The sequence below is a fragment of the Nicrophorus vespilloides genome, unplaced genomic scaffold (assembly GCF_001412225.1).
Source record: "Nicrophorus vespilloides isolate i.1.1-1 unplaced genomic scaffold, Nicve_v1.0, whole genome shotgun sequence".
NCBI lineage: Eukaryota > Metazoa > Arthropoda > Insecta > Coleoptera > Silphidae > Nicrophorus > Nicrophorus vespilloides.
In genome coordinates, this window is record NW_017099418.1 from 143306 (window position 1) to 161316 (window position 18011).

The window sequence follows — 18011 nt, forward strand, 5'->3', positions numbered from 1 at the left end:
AATTTTTGTTGTTCGCGTTCGAAAGAAATTGACAATTTTGTACAAATATTAAAAAAAAAACTAAAATAATTTACCGGTTCAATAGCGTCGCCATCCCTGTGAATTTACTACCGGCTTTCTTTTGTAACTTTGTTTCGATTGTTGTTCTTACCTTATCAGGTAACACACTCAATTCGGTCAGATCATAAGTATACATTAATTTACATTTAGTAGAGTCTAAAGATTTGTCTTCTATATGGTTTATGGCGTGCTCTATACAGTAAATTGCGTTATCCTGACTCTCGAATACCTAGAACAAAGTAAATTGTACTGCATTTAATCAATAATTATACAAATAATTATTAGACATACCATAGAGCAAAACAAATTCCAACGACAATCCTCACAGGCGTATTCAGTCTCCGTATCATTCTGGACTTTCTTCTTCTTCCGCACATCCGGTAATGGCAATCTCTCCTCTTTGATCACACCCAGTTCTTTCAGTCTTTGCCTCTCCTTGATTTCCCTTCGACACAGCTCTTCGACGGCGGGTATAATTTGCCTCAGTACAGAAATATCGCTTCGAACATCCGTTGCGACGCTCAATACCAATCTCTCATAGCTGAACATGGATGGTTCGCAGCTGTTCCTTAACTCCTCGAAGACCTTCCGTGCACAATTCAGCCAATCCGGTTGTGCGAAGAAAACGCTCTCGGAAACCACGTATCCCGTGCAAATGTTGGATGTGAACGCTTTTGGAAATATGACTACAAACTGACCGGGTTCTTGCACAGTCCTCGTGAGAGATACACCGTTATCGACAAGTAAGTTAGGTGGTAACATAGCCGTGTCCGATGGCAACCAGAGAGACTTGTTCAAGCAATAATTTGGGACTAGTTTCAACAATGTCTCGTGGAATTTTTCGCTCATCGAATCAGGAATTCCGTACCAAATTTTATTTGCGCCGGTGTGACAATACTCAATCCACGGTAAACTGTGCGGATCCCGATACCAGCAACAACCACTGAAGACCATACCTACATGCAACGTAGGAACTGTCAAACCTAAAATAAGAAATAAGCGATTATAATTTTAAAAGATTTATAATAGTCGACACTTACCCATTACAGGGCCCATCGATCTGAGGATAGAACCACTGTTGTTTGTAAGCACCTTCAAATTCCAAGCATGACGAGCGAAGGGACTGTTTTTGGAGACGGCAAAGCCGTAGCCCCAATTACCGGAATCAATGGAACCGGAATGCACGCAAATGTGAAACTGCTTACTAGTTACGTGATTCCAGAATTCCTCTTCCACTTCGTCGGCACCTGCTTCGGGCGTTTTAAACCACATGGCCATCGTGTTTCTGGCAATCCGATAAAATGCGCTTAATGCCATACTTCGACCCTTAACTATACACTCGATATCTGTTTCATCCTCATCTTCGGATTCCTCTTCCTCATCGGATTTCTCCTCATCTCCTTGGGCCCTCAGCAGATTCTTGGACTCTCGCTTGGCCCATTCAGTTTCGACAGCGTCAAACAACTTGTCTCGTTCATCCGGGGACAATGTGTCATACGGCAGCAGATATTTACAGTAAATATCGTCAAGTTTCGTAACACGGTCTTGTGCAGATTTCGGTATTTTCATTAGCTCAGATACCCTAGGCCATTTCTTCTTCTCTATGACTTCTTTTAATCCACCCAAAGTTTGCACCGTTTGGTAGAGACGCGGAAGATCTATCTCCATACCACCAATCTAAATAACAATAATAATAAACGATATTTTGGAAAACTTTGCAATTTGCGATGATTACTTACCCATGGAGGATGTTTTAAATTAATACTTTGCGTGGCTAAATACTTTCTGATTGCAACTAACTCTTTAAAATTGGGACCCCAGCGATGCATCATTTTGTGCACATATTGATTGTAAGCTGTGAAGCGCATCTCGTCCAATACTTTGCACTCGGGTTTAAAGTTGGCTGGTGGTACGATACGACACACCCCAAACTTTTCCGCTTGATTTCGGATTTTCTCAATGTACTCAATTGGATCTATGAATTCCTTCTCTGTGGGATGAAACACAGGAGCTTCGACAATTTGTGCTGTTCCTGTAAGCTCTGGAAATTCGGTAGTATTCACTGGCATATAATTAGGCGGAACTTTCAATTGTTTGTTTTTATTTGTCTGTCGTTTGTATAGTTTAGCACTAGACGACGAACTGGCGCTTGGCGAACTCGGTACTTTATATTTAAAATCCTCGGAGGTTTCCGATAATCTATCCACGCTTTTAGCTTTCGGCATTTTGTCTCTTTTTTGTAAATTTGTTTGCGATGGTGGAAACATCGGCGTTGACAACGATTTTATACTTGGCATTATCTTCTTAGGCTGTTGTGGTATGTAGAATGGATTTACAGTCTCTACAATTTCCGTGCAACTAGTATTAGATTCGTCAGTAAATAAAGCCTCTTTGGATATAGACTTGGTATCCAATGGTTTGATCAGATTTGGTAACCGAAATTTCGCATCAGGATCATCTTCAGATTTGCTAGTTGCTGTACTGGACGGTCTTCTAGACGGCCGTCTGAAAGGTGTGTTAACTGAAGAATCTTCAGTATCTGCGAAGGCATAAACGCTACTTTCATTGCAAACAGAAAAGGCGTTAATGTTTTTGGGCGGAACGTCGGTGCTGTGTCGTTCCTTCTTTGTGAATATTGGTTTTCGTTCATTTGAAAGTGGCTTCGTCAAAGAAGCCGTTGAGTATTTCTCAGGTGTTGAATTTAACGAATTATCCTCTTTTTTTTCCTCAATTTTCTCCATATTGCACTTAGGTACTAACATAGTGCTCTTCAAACTTTCCGTATTTATAGAAGACATATTCGAGTTCTCCAAGTTTGTTTCGGTCGGAATTTTCTCTCCAAACTTTAACATCTCATCGTTTTCCTTTTTAATTAAGCTCATTCCAGCCAACGCACTATCATTCAACCATTTTTCAATCTGTTCATTAGACATATTTACTCTCTCTTTTCCATATCTAAAGTAAAAAAATAAAGGTACTGTAGCGTTTTCAATATATACATTTTATTTTAACAATCTGAATAAATAAAGTACTATCTTATATTTCTAGGATATTTGGACGGAGACTATAATCTAATCGCTATTCTAACTCATCATGTGCATAATTGGGAGTCTGAAAGCCAACATTATATTTTAATGATTAATTTTATATTTTTGAGATCAAGAACTGCACTATGTATGACGAGGATATTGTCTTGCAATTAAAATTTAAACTTGCAGTATTGTTAGTAGAGTATTAACTGCATCTTCCTAAATACCTTTTACGTATACGAGTCTCCGTATACGAGTTACACATACGAGAAATATATTAATCAAGACATTATTCTCGTATAAAGCACATTTCAATATTAATACAATTAGTAACCAACAAGCTACTACAATAAATATACTAACTACAATATAATATTGAATATATTCATGCTAAATAATTGTAACTAAACACTTTATTCTTACCTTCGTCCCATATCCTTTGTACAAAGTAAGTCTAAGGTTGGTTCTACAGGCTTCGGAGGAGACGCTGCTTTGTCGAAACCTAAGAATAATTTCTCTTCCTCATCGGAAGACGAATACGGCATATAATTCTGTGGACGTTTCGTGCATTCCCTTTTCTGTTTCCCCACAATCACAGTTGCAGTTTCCTGTTGCGATCCCTTCGATCTAACGCTTGTCTTCTTCGACTGATCTTCGCTCTTTTTTTGGGTCAATTTAGCTAATGGTTCTTCGTCCGATTCACTAAAGCTATCCACACTTTGTTTCTTTGCTACCCTTTTTTGTTTTCTTTTGTTTCTTTTAGAAGAATCGGATTCACTGTTCATGTTTTCGGATTTACGCTTTGTCGAATGTGTTTTTTTCAATGGCAGTGTCTCAGAGTCTGTGTCGCTAAAGCTCCTATATAATTTGGGAGACTTATTTCTTATAGGTCTTAATTGCTTTTCGGTTGGCAGAGTGACTTCAGCAGTGAAAGATTCATCCGAATCGCTTGACATCTTTTCAGACGATAACTGTGCTTTTGAAATTCGTGTTCTTCTAACAGATCTCTTTACCTTTGACGAATTGTCGCCGTCACTTTCGGCAGGAGACTTTGATTTCCTCTTCTTAGCATTATCCTCTTTTGCTTTGGCCTTCAATTCGTTTTCTCTCTGTTCAGTCTTACGAACATTAGGTAATTCTGGAAAACTGTCCATAGAATCTTCATCTATATCATCTTTATTAACTAATTTATGACCTAAAATTTCCATGTAAATGGCAGCTGCTTCTTTCGTTTTCCTAGACGGACGTTGTGGCAGTTTCTTGAGATCTAAATCTAATGTCTTCGTTTCAGTTTCATTAGAAGCTACCTTGTTTTTCAATAACTTTGTGCTTACTTTGCTAATTTCCACCGGTTTCAGATTCGTTTCGTCAAACATTAACTTTAATTCCTTTGTAACCTTTTTCAGCTCCTCAGGTAATAATAAATTAGCCCTTGCGGATTGTTCTAAAGATTTCTTTTTAGCTGCATTCTCGTGTGGAACTTTCTTTTTGGGCTCATCCAGTTTAGTATCCTTAAGGATATCACATACTTCCTGTAAACTTACACTTTCATCTTTCTTTTCTTTAATCATTACAATTTCTTTACTTGACTTTTCAATAGCTGCTTTCATTTTAATAGCGTCTTCTGAATGAACCACATCACTTTGATTTTCTTTTATACTTAAATCCTGTGCTTCATTAACATCTGGTTGATTTTTCTCAATAAACATATTTACCTCAGCCTTTTTCTCAGATATTTCCTTCACTTTGCTCTTAGTATCGTCATTTGCTAGCTTTTTATTATCTTCTTCAACATTGCTTTTCCCAGTTTCTTCACATGGTTTCTTATCACATTCATTCTGTTTCTTTGTTACTTCAACCTTTTTCTTCATAGGTTTCACAGCCTTTTTATCATTTTCGGCAACATTAACCTTATTAGTTTTATTCGCGGGTTTCCTTAATTTTCCTTTGATATTCTCGTTGCTTGTTGCTAATTTATTTTTAGTAGTGCCTTCTACAATATTCTTTTTTAAACTTTCACTTCGCGTCTTTAAAACTTTAACATTCCTCCCTTCCAATGGTTTATTGGTAATAGTATTCTTCTTGATCTCCAACTTTTTAGTAATTTCAATCTGCTTCTTGATAGGTGTTTTCACTTCTTTCTTAGTCTGTATTAATTTAACGTTGCGTTTGAGCTGCTGCGACCTAAGCCTCGGTGAATTTGGCGGAGATTTCAATTTACTTTGAGCAGCCCTAACAAGAAGTCTTGTTTGCGCAGGATGTCTTCTAGTTACCTTCTGATTAGCAATCACGTTGGATCTAGTTTTATGAAAACTAAAAAGAAATATATTAATTAATAACATAAATTAATATAAAAATATGTATATGTACCCTTTATCTGTTGGTTTCTTAGGAATTATTGATGCAGTTTTCCGGGCAATTTTTTCTCCTTCTATGCTCTTCTGTAGTAAAGGTTCATCATCACCTGAAGTAAACTCTTCTTCTTCTTCCTCCTCTTCCTCATCAGATTTATCTTCATCTTTTTTCACTACTTTAACTTTCTTTGGCATAGGTCTCTTCTTTACAGGTTTATTTAACAATTCCCTTTGAACAAAGCGTCCCCGGTAACTTCTTAAGCACATTTTAGGTTTAATATTGCTTGTCCTTACTGGCTGCTTTAAAGTGCTTGTTCGTCTGGTTGTTACTTTTGTAGCAACAACAGTGATTTTAGTTTTTTGTGCTATATTTTTCTTTGTTATGGGTCCTGCTTTTGTTACTGATCTTGTTGTCCTAACAACAGTTTTATTTGTTTGTACTTTTTCTGATAGTTTACTTATAGTAATGGCTCTGATTTTAGCCATCTTCTGTTCCTGGTACTTTCTTCTTAAAGCCTGCAGAGCCAATGCATGTCTCCTTTTTTTGTCCATATGTCTACTAACAACAATGGGATCTGCTCTTTTCCGTACACCAAAAGCAATGAATGGTCTTTCACCTGGAGTTTTTGATATGCTTGGTAAGATGACTCCATTCTTTGGAGAAGTGCTAGTAGATTCTGAACTTTGATTTCTTTCTACCATGGAAGCATTATTAAAGAAACTTAAGTTTGGTGGTAAAACAGGAGTACCACGAAAACAAAGGAAAGTTAAAAAGTCTTCTGTGTTGGGTCTCTTCATAGGCAGCAGCTCTATTGGTTCTGGAATAACTTTTTCACTTTTCTCCAACTCCTTCACAGGTGTTAAAACTGGGCTGTTAACATTTGATCCTTGCGCAAATTTCCTTTGTGCTTGTACTTTAGTTCTGAAAATCAAATAACTGTGTAATAAATAATCAATGATTACTAGTACTTCAACATACCTCTTGGGACTATCATCTAGTATAAAACTGTTGGACCTGTTGTCCTTCCTTTTTCTATTAAAAACCATTTTAGGTTATCACTGATTTTAAATAGTTTGGAAAATTTATCATCTATACTAATTTCAAACTGCCTGAATGCATGATTCAGTGTATCCACTATGCACATTAAAGAATTACTCTGAGATACAGCAACATATCTGCAATCACTGCAACACCAACTCTAAAATATACAACACATACAACCAAAGAGAAGAACTCAGACAATTTGTTTTGTGTTTTGCACCTGCATGAAATTAAATTGAAGTTAGTCGGGGTTTAACACGACGCTTCAAATAATTTGTTTTGCAAAGACTATATTAAAATCGACAAAATTTATTTAGCCTGTTAGCACACATTATATATTATTGATTTTATTAATACGTTTAAGCAAATGTTATAATTTTTGCGATTTCAAAAAATTAAATGTGTGTTAATACGGTTGCATAACATCTTGTAAATATTTATTGATTTTACATTTAGTAAATTTAAATAAAACTGTTTAAACAGAAAATATTAAATAATAACATTTATATTTATATGTATGTAATGAAGTAACAAATATTATTAAATTTTTTATTAGTTGTTGGGTGGTCTACGTTGCTGTGTTGTCTATGATGAATTTAGTACTATTTAATAATTATAGAGTGAGGAAGTATTGTGTATGGTCATTAAAATTGCTTTGTCAAGGTGAACGAGGTGAATCAAATAGATAAAAAAATCATATCGTATGCTGCAGTAGCAAAGCATGGTTTACGTAAGTCCCGGTATGTATTTACAACGTTTTCTATTTTAATTATATTGTAAATTAAATTGTTATTAATAATATTTCAGATGGTACAGTCCATCAAAGCAGGCCATGGAACTTCGGCCGCTTGGTGGACGCCTTTTGGGGCACTTTAGATTTCATTTCCATGTTGTAAGTAATCTCATTCATACCAAATACAATAACTGTTCTAACCTATCTCTGTATCAGCTTCAAATCGCTATTTGGATTAGATAGAGGAAGGATTTCAAATGGCAGAGGAGGAGGAGGAGGATCTGGTGGTTCTGGTGGACCAGGAAATGGGTAATATCAAACTACAGACAATTTAAAATATGTTTTTTATAACTAAATCTGTATTCAGGCCACCAAGGGGACCAAAGAAGTTTGGGCAGATAAAGACCATACAGGATTGTTCCATGCCAGGGGGCGGATGAGCACGTTAAACTCCTCAGTAATGATTAACCTTCATCACATGAGGAGCTGTGCCACTTCCATCACTCACTGCAATACTTAATTTTCTTTCTATGCATATAGTGAACTTCTAAATTTAACTATTATTTATGTATGATATTGGATCTTTAAACCTTAGCTGGAGGGATTTGATTGAAGAAATTTTGGTTACTTTTTTGAAGGATGGAAGTTTTTTTTTTCTTATACAATTTGGTATTGGAATATTCTTTTGAAATAAATAGATGTGCATTCAAATAGATTTTTCTTTATTACAAAAACCCTAAAGTTATACAGTAACATGAATTGAGAATGCTAAAATACTCACATACAACTGCTATTTGCCAGTTACTCATCCATAACATTTCTGTTGATAAACGTTTGATAATGTAAGTAGAAATAATGTTGAAATATATATTGTTTTAAATATTTATTTTAATAATCTAATTACATAATTTAACATTGGGACGGATTTTAAGTACTATGATGTCAAGCAAGTAAGGCTAAGCTAAATATAATATTATACAATACACAAATTAAGTTACATTTTGTTAGTTTTCTTTAGAACTAAAGGTATCACAACTAGAGGTTCATTGGATTTTGGGTTGTCAGCATACAAGCTCAGCGTTTTTTCTTTGCAGTCGAAAATTCCTGAAAATAAAATGTATTTTTTTTAAATTAATGAAAAAATGAAGAAGTCTGCGCAAATTAAATTTAAATATACTAACCGACGGCTATGGTTTTCACAACATCGTCCGGTCCGAAGTCTTGGAAAACCCTGTATTTGATTCCTGATTGATCGCCGAGCATCTCGATCACATCGTTTTTCGATTTCGGCGGTTTGAACGTTTTCAAAGCGTCCAACCTGGCTTCCGCACTGTCGATCACGAAGCCCTTGATCTGCTGGATTTCCAAACGCAAATACCTGTGTAACATTGCATTAGTTATTTGGCTGTTAGATGTATATTGGGCTTTGTAATGTACTTGTTAGTGTGAAGGAGATGTTCTCCGGGACTGGCTGTGAGGATGTTCAATTGCGACTCGTTTCCGTAATCGGCTGGGCCCATTTCGGCGTTGTGGAAGAGTCTATCACCTTCTTGGTTTAAGAAGGTCAAGTTGATGGAGCAGCCGTCTCCGGCTCCGCATCCAGAATCTCTCAAGATCTTCTGGGCCTGCTCGAAATTCTCGGCCGATAGAAGAGCTCTGGTCAAGAAGTGTCTGGCTGTTGAATTTATAAATTAATCGATACATTGATCTGTGCGCAATTTTAGTGGTTGATGACTCACGTGTTTTACCAGGGTGGAGCTTTGCAGCGCTCAAAGTATTTATGGAGAACACCAAACCGTGGTGGTTGTAATTCATCGTGTAGCCAGGCAAGTGTCCTGCATAGCAAAGGGATGTGAAACGTTCTTCCGTGACTCCCCATTTCCCTTGAGGTTTCTCAGTAATGATATGAGCGGAAACGAAGTAGTAATTGTTTAAGGCCACATTGAACGCGTCTTCCGTATGTCCTAATACCTCCTGCAATAATTAAACGTCTTTACAGTTCGACATCACAAATAATTGCTACTGAACAATGCCAAAATGATTACGTGTGAAAAGATATGGGAAGAGAGTTTGCAACAACTATAATTAATTGGAATTATCCAAAAAGTGGACTTGCGTGCGTGTATAATCGTAACACTTTTCTATTGACTTATTATGCAAACTCGGAAATCTCATTATAGCCAAGTGAAAACATGGAAGTTCAACCCTTGACCCAATTCATCTAAGGCCTCGTATAATTGAGTTAGAAAATATACTAACTTGTTCGCCGTTGTTGACGCAAATCGAAGAGCAACCAGTAGCTTCGATGTTACCGGTCATCTCGCACGCGTTCGTTATGATGTTATCCATGTGGAGTAGGAACAGCTACAAGATAATTCAACAATAAAAAAAAGTGTATGCAATAAAACTCAATAATGAAATACCTTATAGAAAGGTACTTTGGCGCCATCGGCCGTCCCTTCCAATTCCCTCACGTAATGAGGAAAGTTTTCCCTCACGCATTCCAAGGTATCATCGTAAGCCCTCCTCCCGGCATCCGTTTCGTAAGCAGGGATGTACTCATCGTTGAGCATGAACGAGTTCTTCAGATAATCGTGTATCAGCGAAGCGAAGGTGCGACCCTAGAACATAATTCGATTCCAAATCAAAATTGATACCAAGGTTCCACCTACAGTTTGCAACGAAAACAAACGACGACCAAAAAAAAAACAAACAACAAATCAGTAACCTTGCATCAAAATTTATCACTTCAAGTCCGGATTGGTGTACTTCCCGTCTTTCGAAAAGTTCCACCGAAGGATAACAATTGAATAATTGCCACAAGGAAATGTGATTTTGTCCTTTCACTTGCTCCAAAAATATTTTTTTTTGTTGATATCAAATTAATTATTGCAGATTTTTTTTATTCATAAGGAACTGCAATTAAATTGCCTTGTTCACTCTGCAATAGTTTTAATTTTTATGAATAGTATGCGCATGTATTAACATAATCGCATGTTGCGACATCGAATGGAATGCCGCGACTGTCGCTAATTTATTGTTCGCTATTACCAAATTAACTAATGTTATTATCCAATTGCAAATGTAATTATCTAAATGAAAGAAATCCGTTCGAAAAACACATTTAATTGCATACACGAAATAATCCAAAAAAATAATAATTTGCTCTTGTGGTATTCTTATAATTAACTCTTTTTTTTAACTTTTGCCGCACATTAATCGGAAATGCCGACTGACCATTAATTCTACATTGTTTTTATCGTTGAAATAATATTGTTCCCCTTTTAGCCTTTTGATTCACATGTGATTAATAATACAGGTTGAAGTGACTTTTCGAATTTTGCGGTCACAAATTTACATTTTAATACTAATTCATAGAAATCTTATACCATTCATAAAATCATTTAAATTCGTGTTTTCTATGTGAATTAACGAAATTACCCATAAAATTATTGACTTAAATATTTAAAAAAAATTAAAAAAAAAATCAACACTACAAACTACTTAATAAACTATCAAAACCAGCCACTTGGGCTACTAAAGGAAAATCATCAATATACAAATTGTATGCATAGTAGGACAATTATCTTTAATATTTAACTCTTTGATTAAAATATAATTGTGATTAATTGTTGATTAAAGGTTACTTATTATAAAATTAATTGAAATATAAGAGGAAACTGAATGAGAATTGGAATATAAAAAAATATTTAAATTACGATCATATAAATAGTAGAAATATACTGTAACAGAGTTAGAGTGGAGCCTTGAGGAACTCCATTAAGGGGATTGGTAAAACTCGGGGTTTGATCAGAGCGAGCAAAATATTTAGAATATTCATTTTATGTGCACGTGCATTTTTTTTTCCTATTATTATTAATAGTTATGTCACCATAACATTAATTTTAATAATAGGTAGTAACTTAGCAACAATGCATACCGTTAAGTTGATTAAGCAACACGCGAATAATCACTGTTATTAATAACGACAAGTTTTCTTTGCATATTTTTATTATGAATTCAATTAAACAAAATGTAGTTTAATAAACAAGATCTGTATGATTTATTGCTTGTAAGTTAAACCTGTTAACAGGCCATACATTAAAAATATAAACAATATCAATAAATACAAAAATAAATCTGTTTTTTCGAATCCTTCTTCAACTTTTATTGAGATTGATTTATTTTCTTTAACAAATTAAAATAAAAGCACAATAAAATCTTTTTTTTTCGGTATTTCGAAAAGAAAAAAGCTCATGAGGTCGAAGTCTCCAATGGATCCTTCAACCTTCTTAAACTTTTATTGAGATTGATTTGTTTTCTTTAACAAATTAAAATAAAAGCACAATAAAATCTATTTTTTCGGTATTTCGAAAAGAAAAAAGCTCATGAGGTCGAAGTCTCCAATGGATCCTTCAACCTTCTTATACTTTTATTTCTCGTTTCGTTATAATTTATTTCCAAGAATATGCTTATTTTTACTTTGCGAATGAGCCATTGTATTGCATCACCTTTGAGATGGATCTACCTGAATCTACATGTATTTACTTTAATCTTTTAATCCGTAACAAACATTTCGTTGTTGCGGATACGTCTGCATTCGATCCTTGAACTGTGTGTGCAGTGAAGTCTGCGAATGTGGTGGTCAATTCGGAAGGCGCCTTGCGATTCTGGGATGTGATCGATTTTTCGTGTGTGAAATGCGAAGGCCGAAGTGTGCGTGTATAACTAAATCTACCATCTCGCATTTGACAAGAAATCACATTTTTTTTTCTTCTTCTATACATAAATTTATTTTAATGCTTTGCAATTGTAAAAGAACATGTCCTTGGTAATCAATTTAACTCTCAATTACAGCGTAGATAAATTTATATTTTCAATTTAAGCTAATTATTTTATTAATTATTGTAAAAAAATAATTATTACAGAAACAAAACAATGTTTATTTACAATAATTATATGCTTTTATCAAAGTTAAATTGAAAATTATTAACAAGAAATGAATTATTAATTTATGGCTTTTAATCATTAATATTGTGTTTATCATTATAAAACAATGCCACATAATGTTATGTGTGCTTCAAACTATTTCTTTTATATTCTTTAAAATATTTGCAAACTTTACTATTGTTCTAGGAATACAAGAAAAAAAAAAGAGATACTAATTATAGGTACTAATTATTATTAAGAAACATTAGTTAAATCTAACATGACTAAATTTAATCACATTAAACTTCATCTTCATTGGCATAAGTGTACAATGATTTATTCCAGTGAATGCGGAATTTACTGATTATTATTGACCTTTGATGACACTCTAAAATGTAATTCATGTTAGTTAATAATCAAAGAAAACAGCAATCAAGGCTGTTTATTTTTCAGTTGCTTACGATATTTACTTTATTTATAATGTAAGCTACATTCTTCCTTAGCTTAGATTAAGATTATTTTATTTTTATTAATTTACATATTTTTATTGTCCATAATTTTGATCTGTCCTAATTACCTAAAATATCTGTAATTCATATGAAACAATGTTAAAATGTTATTACGATTAGTACTTTTGCTATTAAGATTGAAACACTTATAAGATCCAAAGACTTTCCTAAGTATTGATTGTAAGAATAGAACTGTTTTCTTCTGTTACCAACTATTATGAATTTAAATGTAATAGGTGTTAATGACAACTAATATTAGTTGGTACACCTGACAACAGACATTTAGGACAAACTAATGCGTTCAGTAGCATTTTTTGTTTGTTAATAAATGTTAGTTTACTTTTTTTAAGCTGAGCCAAATTTTACAGAAATAATGAATTGATAGTATAATCAGCAAAAAATTAAATATAATGACATTTGACAAATGTTGCAATTACAAGTACTTAAAAAACTATATTTTACCATAGCAACCATCAAATTACGTAAAGTAATTTACGATGTTTTGATGTTAAAATGAAGTAATAATTATTGTTTTATATAAGTTTTAAAAACGGGTTTAAAAAATGATAATTTTATTTATAGTTGATAAGATTTATTGATTTTTTCTGAATTGATTTAAATTAGGTTACGTAATTAAAATAATAATATCACCTGAAACTAGATTGCGTTTAATATTGAATGTTATCTGTAAAGTAGAGAGGACATTGATAGAAAACGAAAATAATAAGAAAAACTTTCTGCAATCGATTACATCAATTATTCGATAAACGTGCGATACGAGTACCATGAAACTTGTGATTCTATGCTACTTATTGTGATCACTCCATTAATTAATGCTAACAACATTATTATCGCTCAATCTTGCGAGGTATGCGAATATCTAGTAGGCATCGAGAGTTGTTTTATTTTTTGTCCGCTCCTCGACGACAAATTACGCAATCGAATTGCAGATCGAAACCATTTAACGATCGCACATTACCTTTCATTGCCAAGGATTTCGGAATTATTATTGCTAATTTGCGGTCGACGGAATCGATTCGCGGGAAAGAAGCTGTTCATAAAAGTCACATTCGGTGTTTTTCGTGGAGAATAACAACAGGAGGAGAAATGAAAATGTCATCTAACGGTTCTTCCAATTTACTCATAATCATTTATCTTAATAAACGTGTACTTTCTTCCTGTTAAAACCAATTTGAATTTGAAGACGCCTGGTTTTGTTTATCAAGGAAGGAAGGAAAAAATACCACGCAAACCGCATGATTTTTTTTTGTTGTGTATTACATAAAGTTTCATTTACTGATCAAATCCAACCAAAAAAGTTTGTTGAAGGACACTTGATATTTAAAATCTTTTTTTTTACATAAATAATTGTTTATAAAAAATGAAAGTAAACGTGTTTGCTTACATTTAATTACATCGGGAAAATGCTGGGAAAATAAATCCGTTCCTGACTGAAGTAAAAGTAATTTATTATAGTTTTGATTAGAAACAAAAAAAATGAACGTGTCTTGAAGTTAATAATAATAAATAATTTTGAAGAATGTAAACGTAGTCGCTGTTAATTGAAGAAACTAAGATAATCTATTTATAAACAGTTATAAATTTTTAACTAAATCTGCTTTAATATTTTTGTACATGACATACAACAACAACAAATTTTTTTATTCATAATCATTAATTTACTTAAAATGTTTACTCATTTAAATGTAAATATTGAAGTAAATACGGAACGAATCTATGCATGTATATGCAATTCACGTTTTACTGTATTCATTAACAGTTAATGGATTACAAATGTTACATTTTTGTTTAAATATTTATTTAGTGTTTTACAAGTATAATTTACATCATATGAATTTTTTATGATTACCGTATGATTCAATTAATATGTTTTTACCTGTCATGGCTCCGATCAGTCCGGATTAAAAATTTTCAAAGAAATTACATTTTAAATAATTAAACACACAATTATTTGTGTATACATAAATGATCGTTTTCTTCCTTTTACACAATCAAGTCTCGATTAGTCCGGTTTTGAACAGAATATTTGCGGAAACGATAACCCGAGCTATGTAATTTATATTAGTACTTAAAAAATATGAAATATTACATCAACAGAAAACATTATTGAAAAAAATATCTTTTAGGTAAGGTTTTCAAAAAGAGGTGAAGTCAAAGAAATGCAATCTTATTAACGGTGAAACATATGTAAACATGTTTTTAACGTTTTTAAATGAATAATCTATAAATACAACAAAAATAAAACAGAAGTTTAATGACAAATATTTTTCATTCAATAATATTTTCAGCATTTAAAAAAATACTTCCAATAGGAAGTTTTTATAGTTTTGTTAAATTTAATTTAAGTGTATTTTAATGCAATTTATTTCCTAAATTAAAAGTGTCTTCAGACTTTATAGGAATGTTAAGACTTATTAAACAAAATGCTAAATTTCCATTCAATTTCGGAGAGTTCAATATATTATATTTAATTCAAATCTTTGGTTGAAAAAAAAGTAAAAAAGACTCATGTAAGCTTATGTGTATGACATGAGAAATAAATTATAACAATTCAAGGTAGTAATGTTTTAGAATATATTTTTTTAGGGTAAAGGAGAGAGACATATCAATCACATTGAAGAATTGACTTTCAAATCATAATTCAAATGTATATAATTTGCATAAAATATTGTTATATATTAATAATTAATACTGCCCTTTAATTCTATGTAAGGTAATAATAATGTTTAATTAAAGAAAATAAATGTCAAATTTGCATTACATTTTTTTTGCATTTGATTTAATGTACATAAATAAATTGATTTATGCATCATAACCAGTTTGAAATTAATGCTTGTATAATGAATATTTATAATTGTAGAGTGATTTAAAATTAACATTTTTTTAAATATTGAATTACTATATAGTGTTTCTATTTAAATTGTATGTTTGTAATAAAAATGTTGTCGTTTTTTTTATAAAAACATAATTTTTCATTAATTTTTAATGAACTTCAAAAATTTGCTACTATATTCATTAATATCAATGATGAATTAAGAATATTAGTGATAATAGGATTTTCATGTACAGAATTTTGTATTATAATAAAAATGTTAATTATAGAAACATTGTTATTTATATTTGAAAAGGAATTATCAATAGTTTTGTTTAATATTATTAACGCAAAAGAGAAACTTAAAAAAATGTGGGGGTTTCTATATAAATTTGATGTTTTCTGAAAAAGATTGGATTTGTTACTATTATAATTAGTATCAAAAATAAATGAATCTTAAGTGAAAAGTGAATCTTAAAATGTAATTTATATGGATTTGTTATTATACTGAATAAGTGTCGAAAATAAATTATTTAAAAAAAAAAATTCTTGAAAAATAGTTAAATTTATTGAAAATATTGGTGTTTCTGTTTACAGAATTTACTTTTGAAGTAAGATTAGACTTGGATTTTCTATTATACTTAATAAGCTTTTAACATAAATTGAGAATTGTATAAAATTAGTAAGTGGTAATTGGACGTCGGTCGGGAAAATTCGGTATTGATCAAATGTAAACATTTACGAAGCGGTCAGACAAAATCAAGTGATCCGATAGTTATTTTTGTTTGTAACTTACGACGTCGTAGCCAACTTCGTAGTGGGTGCCCCTGGTGTATAGGATGGGGATGCAGTTCCTCCTGCCCAAAGTTTCGGTGACCGGCATTATTTCTGAAGTGGTTACTACTACTCTTGTTACTGCAATATTTCTTCCTCCGACCAACAGTGGTTTACACTAGATTGTTGCCTGAACTAAAACCGACGCCCCCACCGGGTTGCAAGTGGCATTTATATAACAGCCCCCACCCCGAGCGGAGCACGCGAAAAACGCACGCATATCATTATGAACCACGGACATATGTTTTCGTGAGAGACGAAAGGATACCCATTTTTTTTTTCCGTATTTGTATTTGAGATTGTTTTTTTTTAGCGAAACTTTTATAACGCTGAGGCGACGTTCGTCGGTTAAGCCTCGGTCAATTTTTGAGGTCGCATTGATAGCAAAGTGATAAAAAGCGTTGCGGTGTTATGAAATGGTAAATATGTTCTACAGGAGATTCCAATTGGAATATGTTCATATATGTTTTTTTTGTATCTAGGATCTGTGGTTTCAGTTGCGTGATCTTGAAGTGTCCCAATCTAATCGATAGAACGATATTTACTACGATTCCTTCATGCGATAAAAATAAACCTTTCCATTTAATTCACGTGCCTGATATTAATTTATTTGTTGCCAATTCGATTAGAGATAACAATAAGCTGCTCCAAATATAGATATTTGCACTTTCATATAGTCTATTTATTTATAATAATTTACATTAATTATATAATAATTATAAAATCAATTTCTTAATAAATTCTTAAAACTTAATCTTTTACTGATTAACGATTGATTTGAAAGGTTTCCGATATTGGATCGTTAATCTCTTGTCAAGAAACCTATAACGTGAAACAAACAAACAAATTATGTTGAAACTTTATAAGAGATTATTACTATATTTGTTTTGATATAAACAAAAATGAAATAAATTTTACCAGTATTTTATTTATTGTTATAGTGATATCTATTTATGATGTTGGCGAACTGAAAAATAAATGTCAAAATATTTGTAATTTAAATTGACAGTTGACATTCTAAAAAAGAGTATTTTTTGGTTATAAATAATTGTATAATTGTAACAAACAAACTAACAACAATGTATTCAATTCAATTCAATCAATATTTATTTTTTCGAAGTAGTGATATTTATGTCTAATGTTGGCATACTGCAAAATATATGTCAAAATATTTTAAATTGACAGTTGGCATTCTAAAAATGAGAAAATATACGATCTTTGAAGAAATCAGAGGTATGAATATAAACGTTTGGAAACATTAAAACTTTGGATCTTTAAGCTATTGTCAATATATATTTAATCTGAATTCAACAAATTATTTTAAAACTTTATAAGAAACTATTACTATATTATTATTGTTTTGATACAAATGTATTTTGTAGTTGTAAATAATTGTTTCGTTTACATCGGATAAACAAACATTATTATCGTTAATTTAATTAACTTAATTATATAATTAATGAATTAATCACTTTTAAAGTAAAATCATTAATTTAAAATGTTTCTATTATTGCGAAATTTAGCTGCCAAAAAAAAACATTTAACATAACACAAATATATTGTTTTAAAGTTTTATAAGATTGAATATTGTTTCAAATCAATTTTTATTTGGTTTAAACGTTATTTTATATTGAAATAATTGATTAATTTTCTTGAAATAATTAAACTATTTGCATTGTTAATTATTT

General features: G+C 32.0%; 3 protein-coding genes across 3 annotated transcripts; 1 reads left to right on the plus strand and 2 right to left on the minus strand.

Annotated features, from left to right (window-relative positions):
- Window positions 1-13: 13 nt before the first annotated feature.
- Window positions 14-6683, minus strand: LOC108564491 (protein Jumonji). Its single transcript, XM_017923556.1, has 7 exons — window positions 6423-6683; window positions 5460-6365; window positions 3513-5402; window positions 1800-3015; window positions 1101-1737; window positions 352-1043; window positions 14-289 (listed from the first exon to the last, which is right to left on the minus strand). The coding sequence occupies exons 1-7, from the start codon at window positions 6488-6490 to the stop codon at window positions 71-73; spliced, it is 5628 nt and encodes a 1875-aa protein (XP_017779045.1). The 5' UTR covers window positions 6491-6683; the 3' UTR covers window positions 14-70.
- Window positions 6684-7103: 420 nt separating this feature from the next.
- On the plus strand, window positions 7104-7929 carry LOC108564493 (glycine-rich selenoprotein-like). The gene is made up of 4 exons (XM_017923559.1): window positions 7104-7225; window positions 7293-7377; window positions 7435-7527; window positions 7586-7929. Exons 1-4 carry the CDS (start codon window positions 7207-7209, stop codon window positions 7656-7658), a joined length of 270 nt encoding a protein of 89 aa, XP_017779048.1. The 5' UTR covers window positions 7104-7206; the 3' UTR covers window positions 7659-7929.
- A 191-nt stretch (window positions 7930-8120) lies between these two features.
- LOC108564492 lies at window positions 8121-16467 on the minus strand. Its single transcript, XM_017923557.1, has 7 exons — window positions 16286-16467; window positions 9642-9839; window positions 9478-9582; window positions 8958-9192; window positions 8656-8893; window positions 8400-8596; window positions 8121-8322 (listed from the first exon to the last, which is right to left on the minus strand). Exons 1-7 carry the CDS (start codon window positions 16370-16372, stop codon window positions 8213-8215), a joined length of 1170 nt encoding a protein of 389 aa, XP_017779046.1. The 5' UTR covers window positions 16373-16467; the 3' UTR covers window positions 8121-8212.
- Window positions 16468-18011: the final 1544 nt, after the last annotated feature.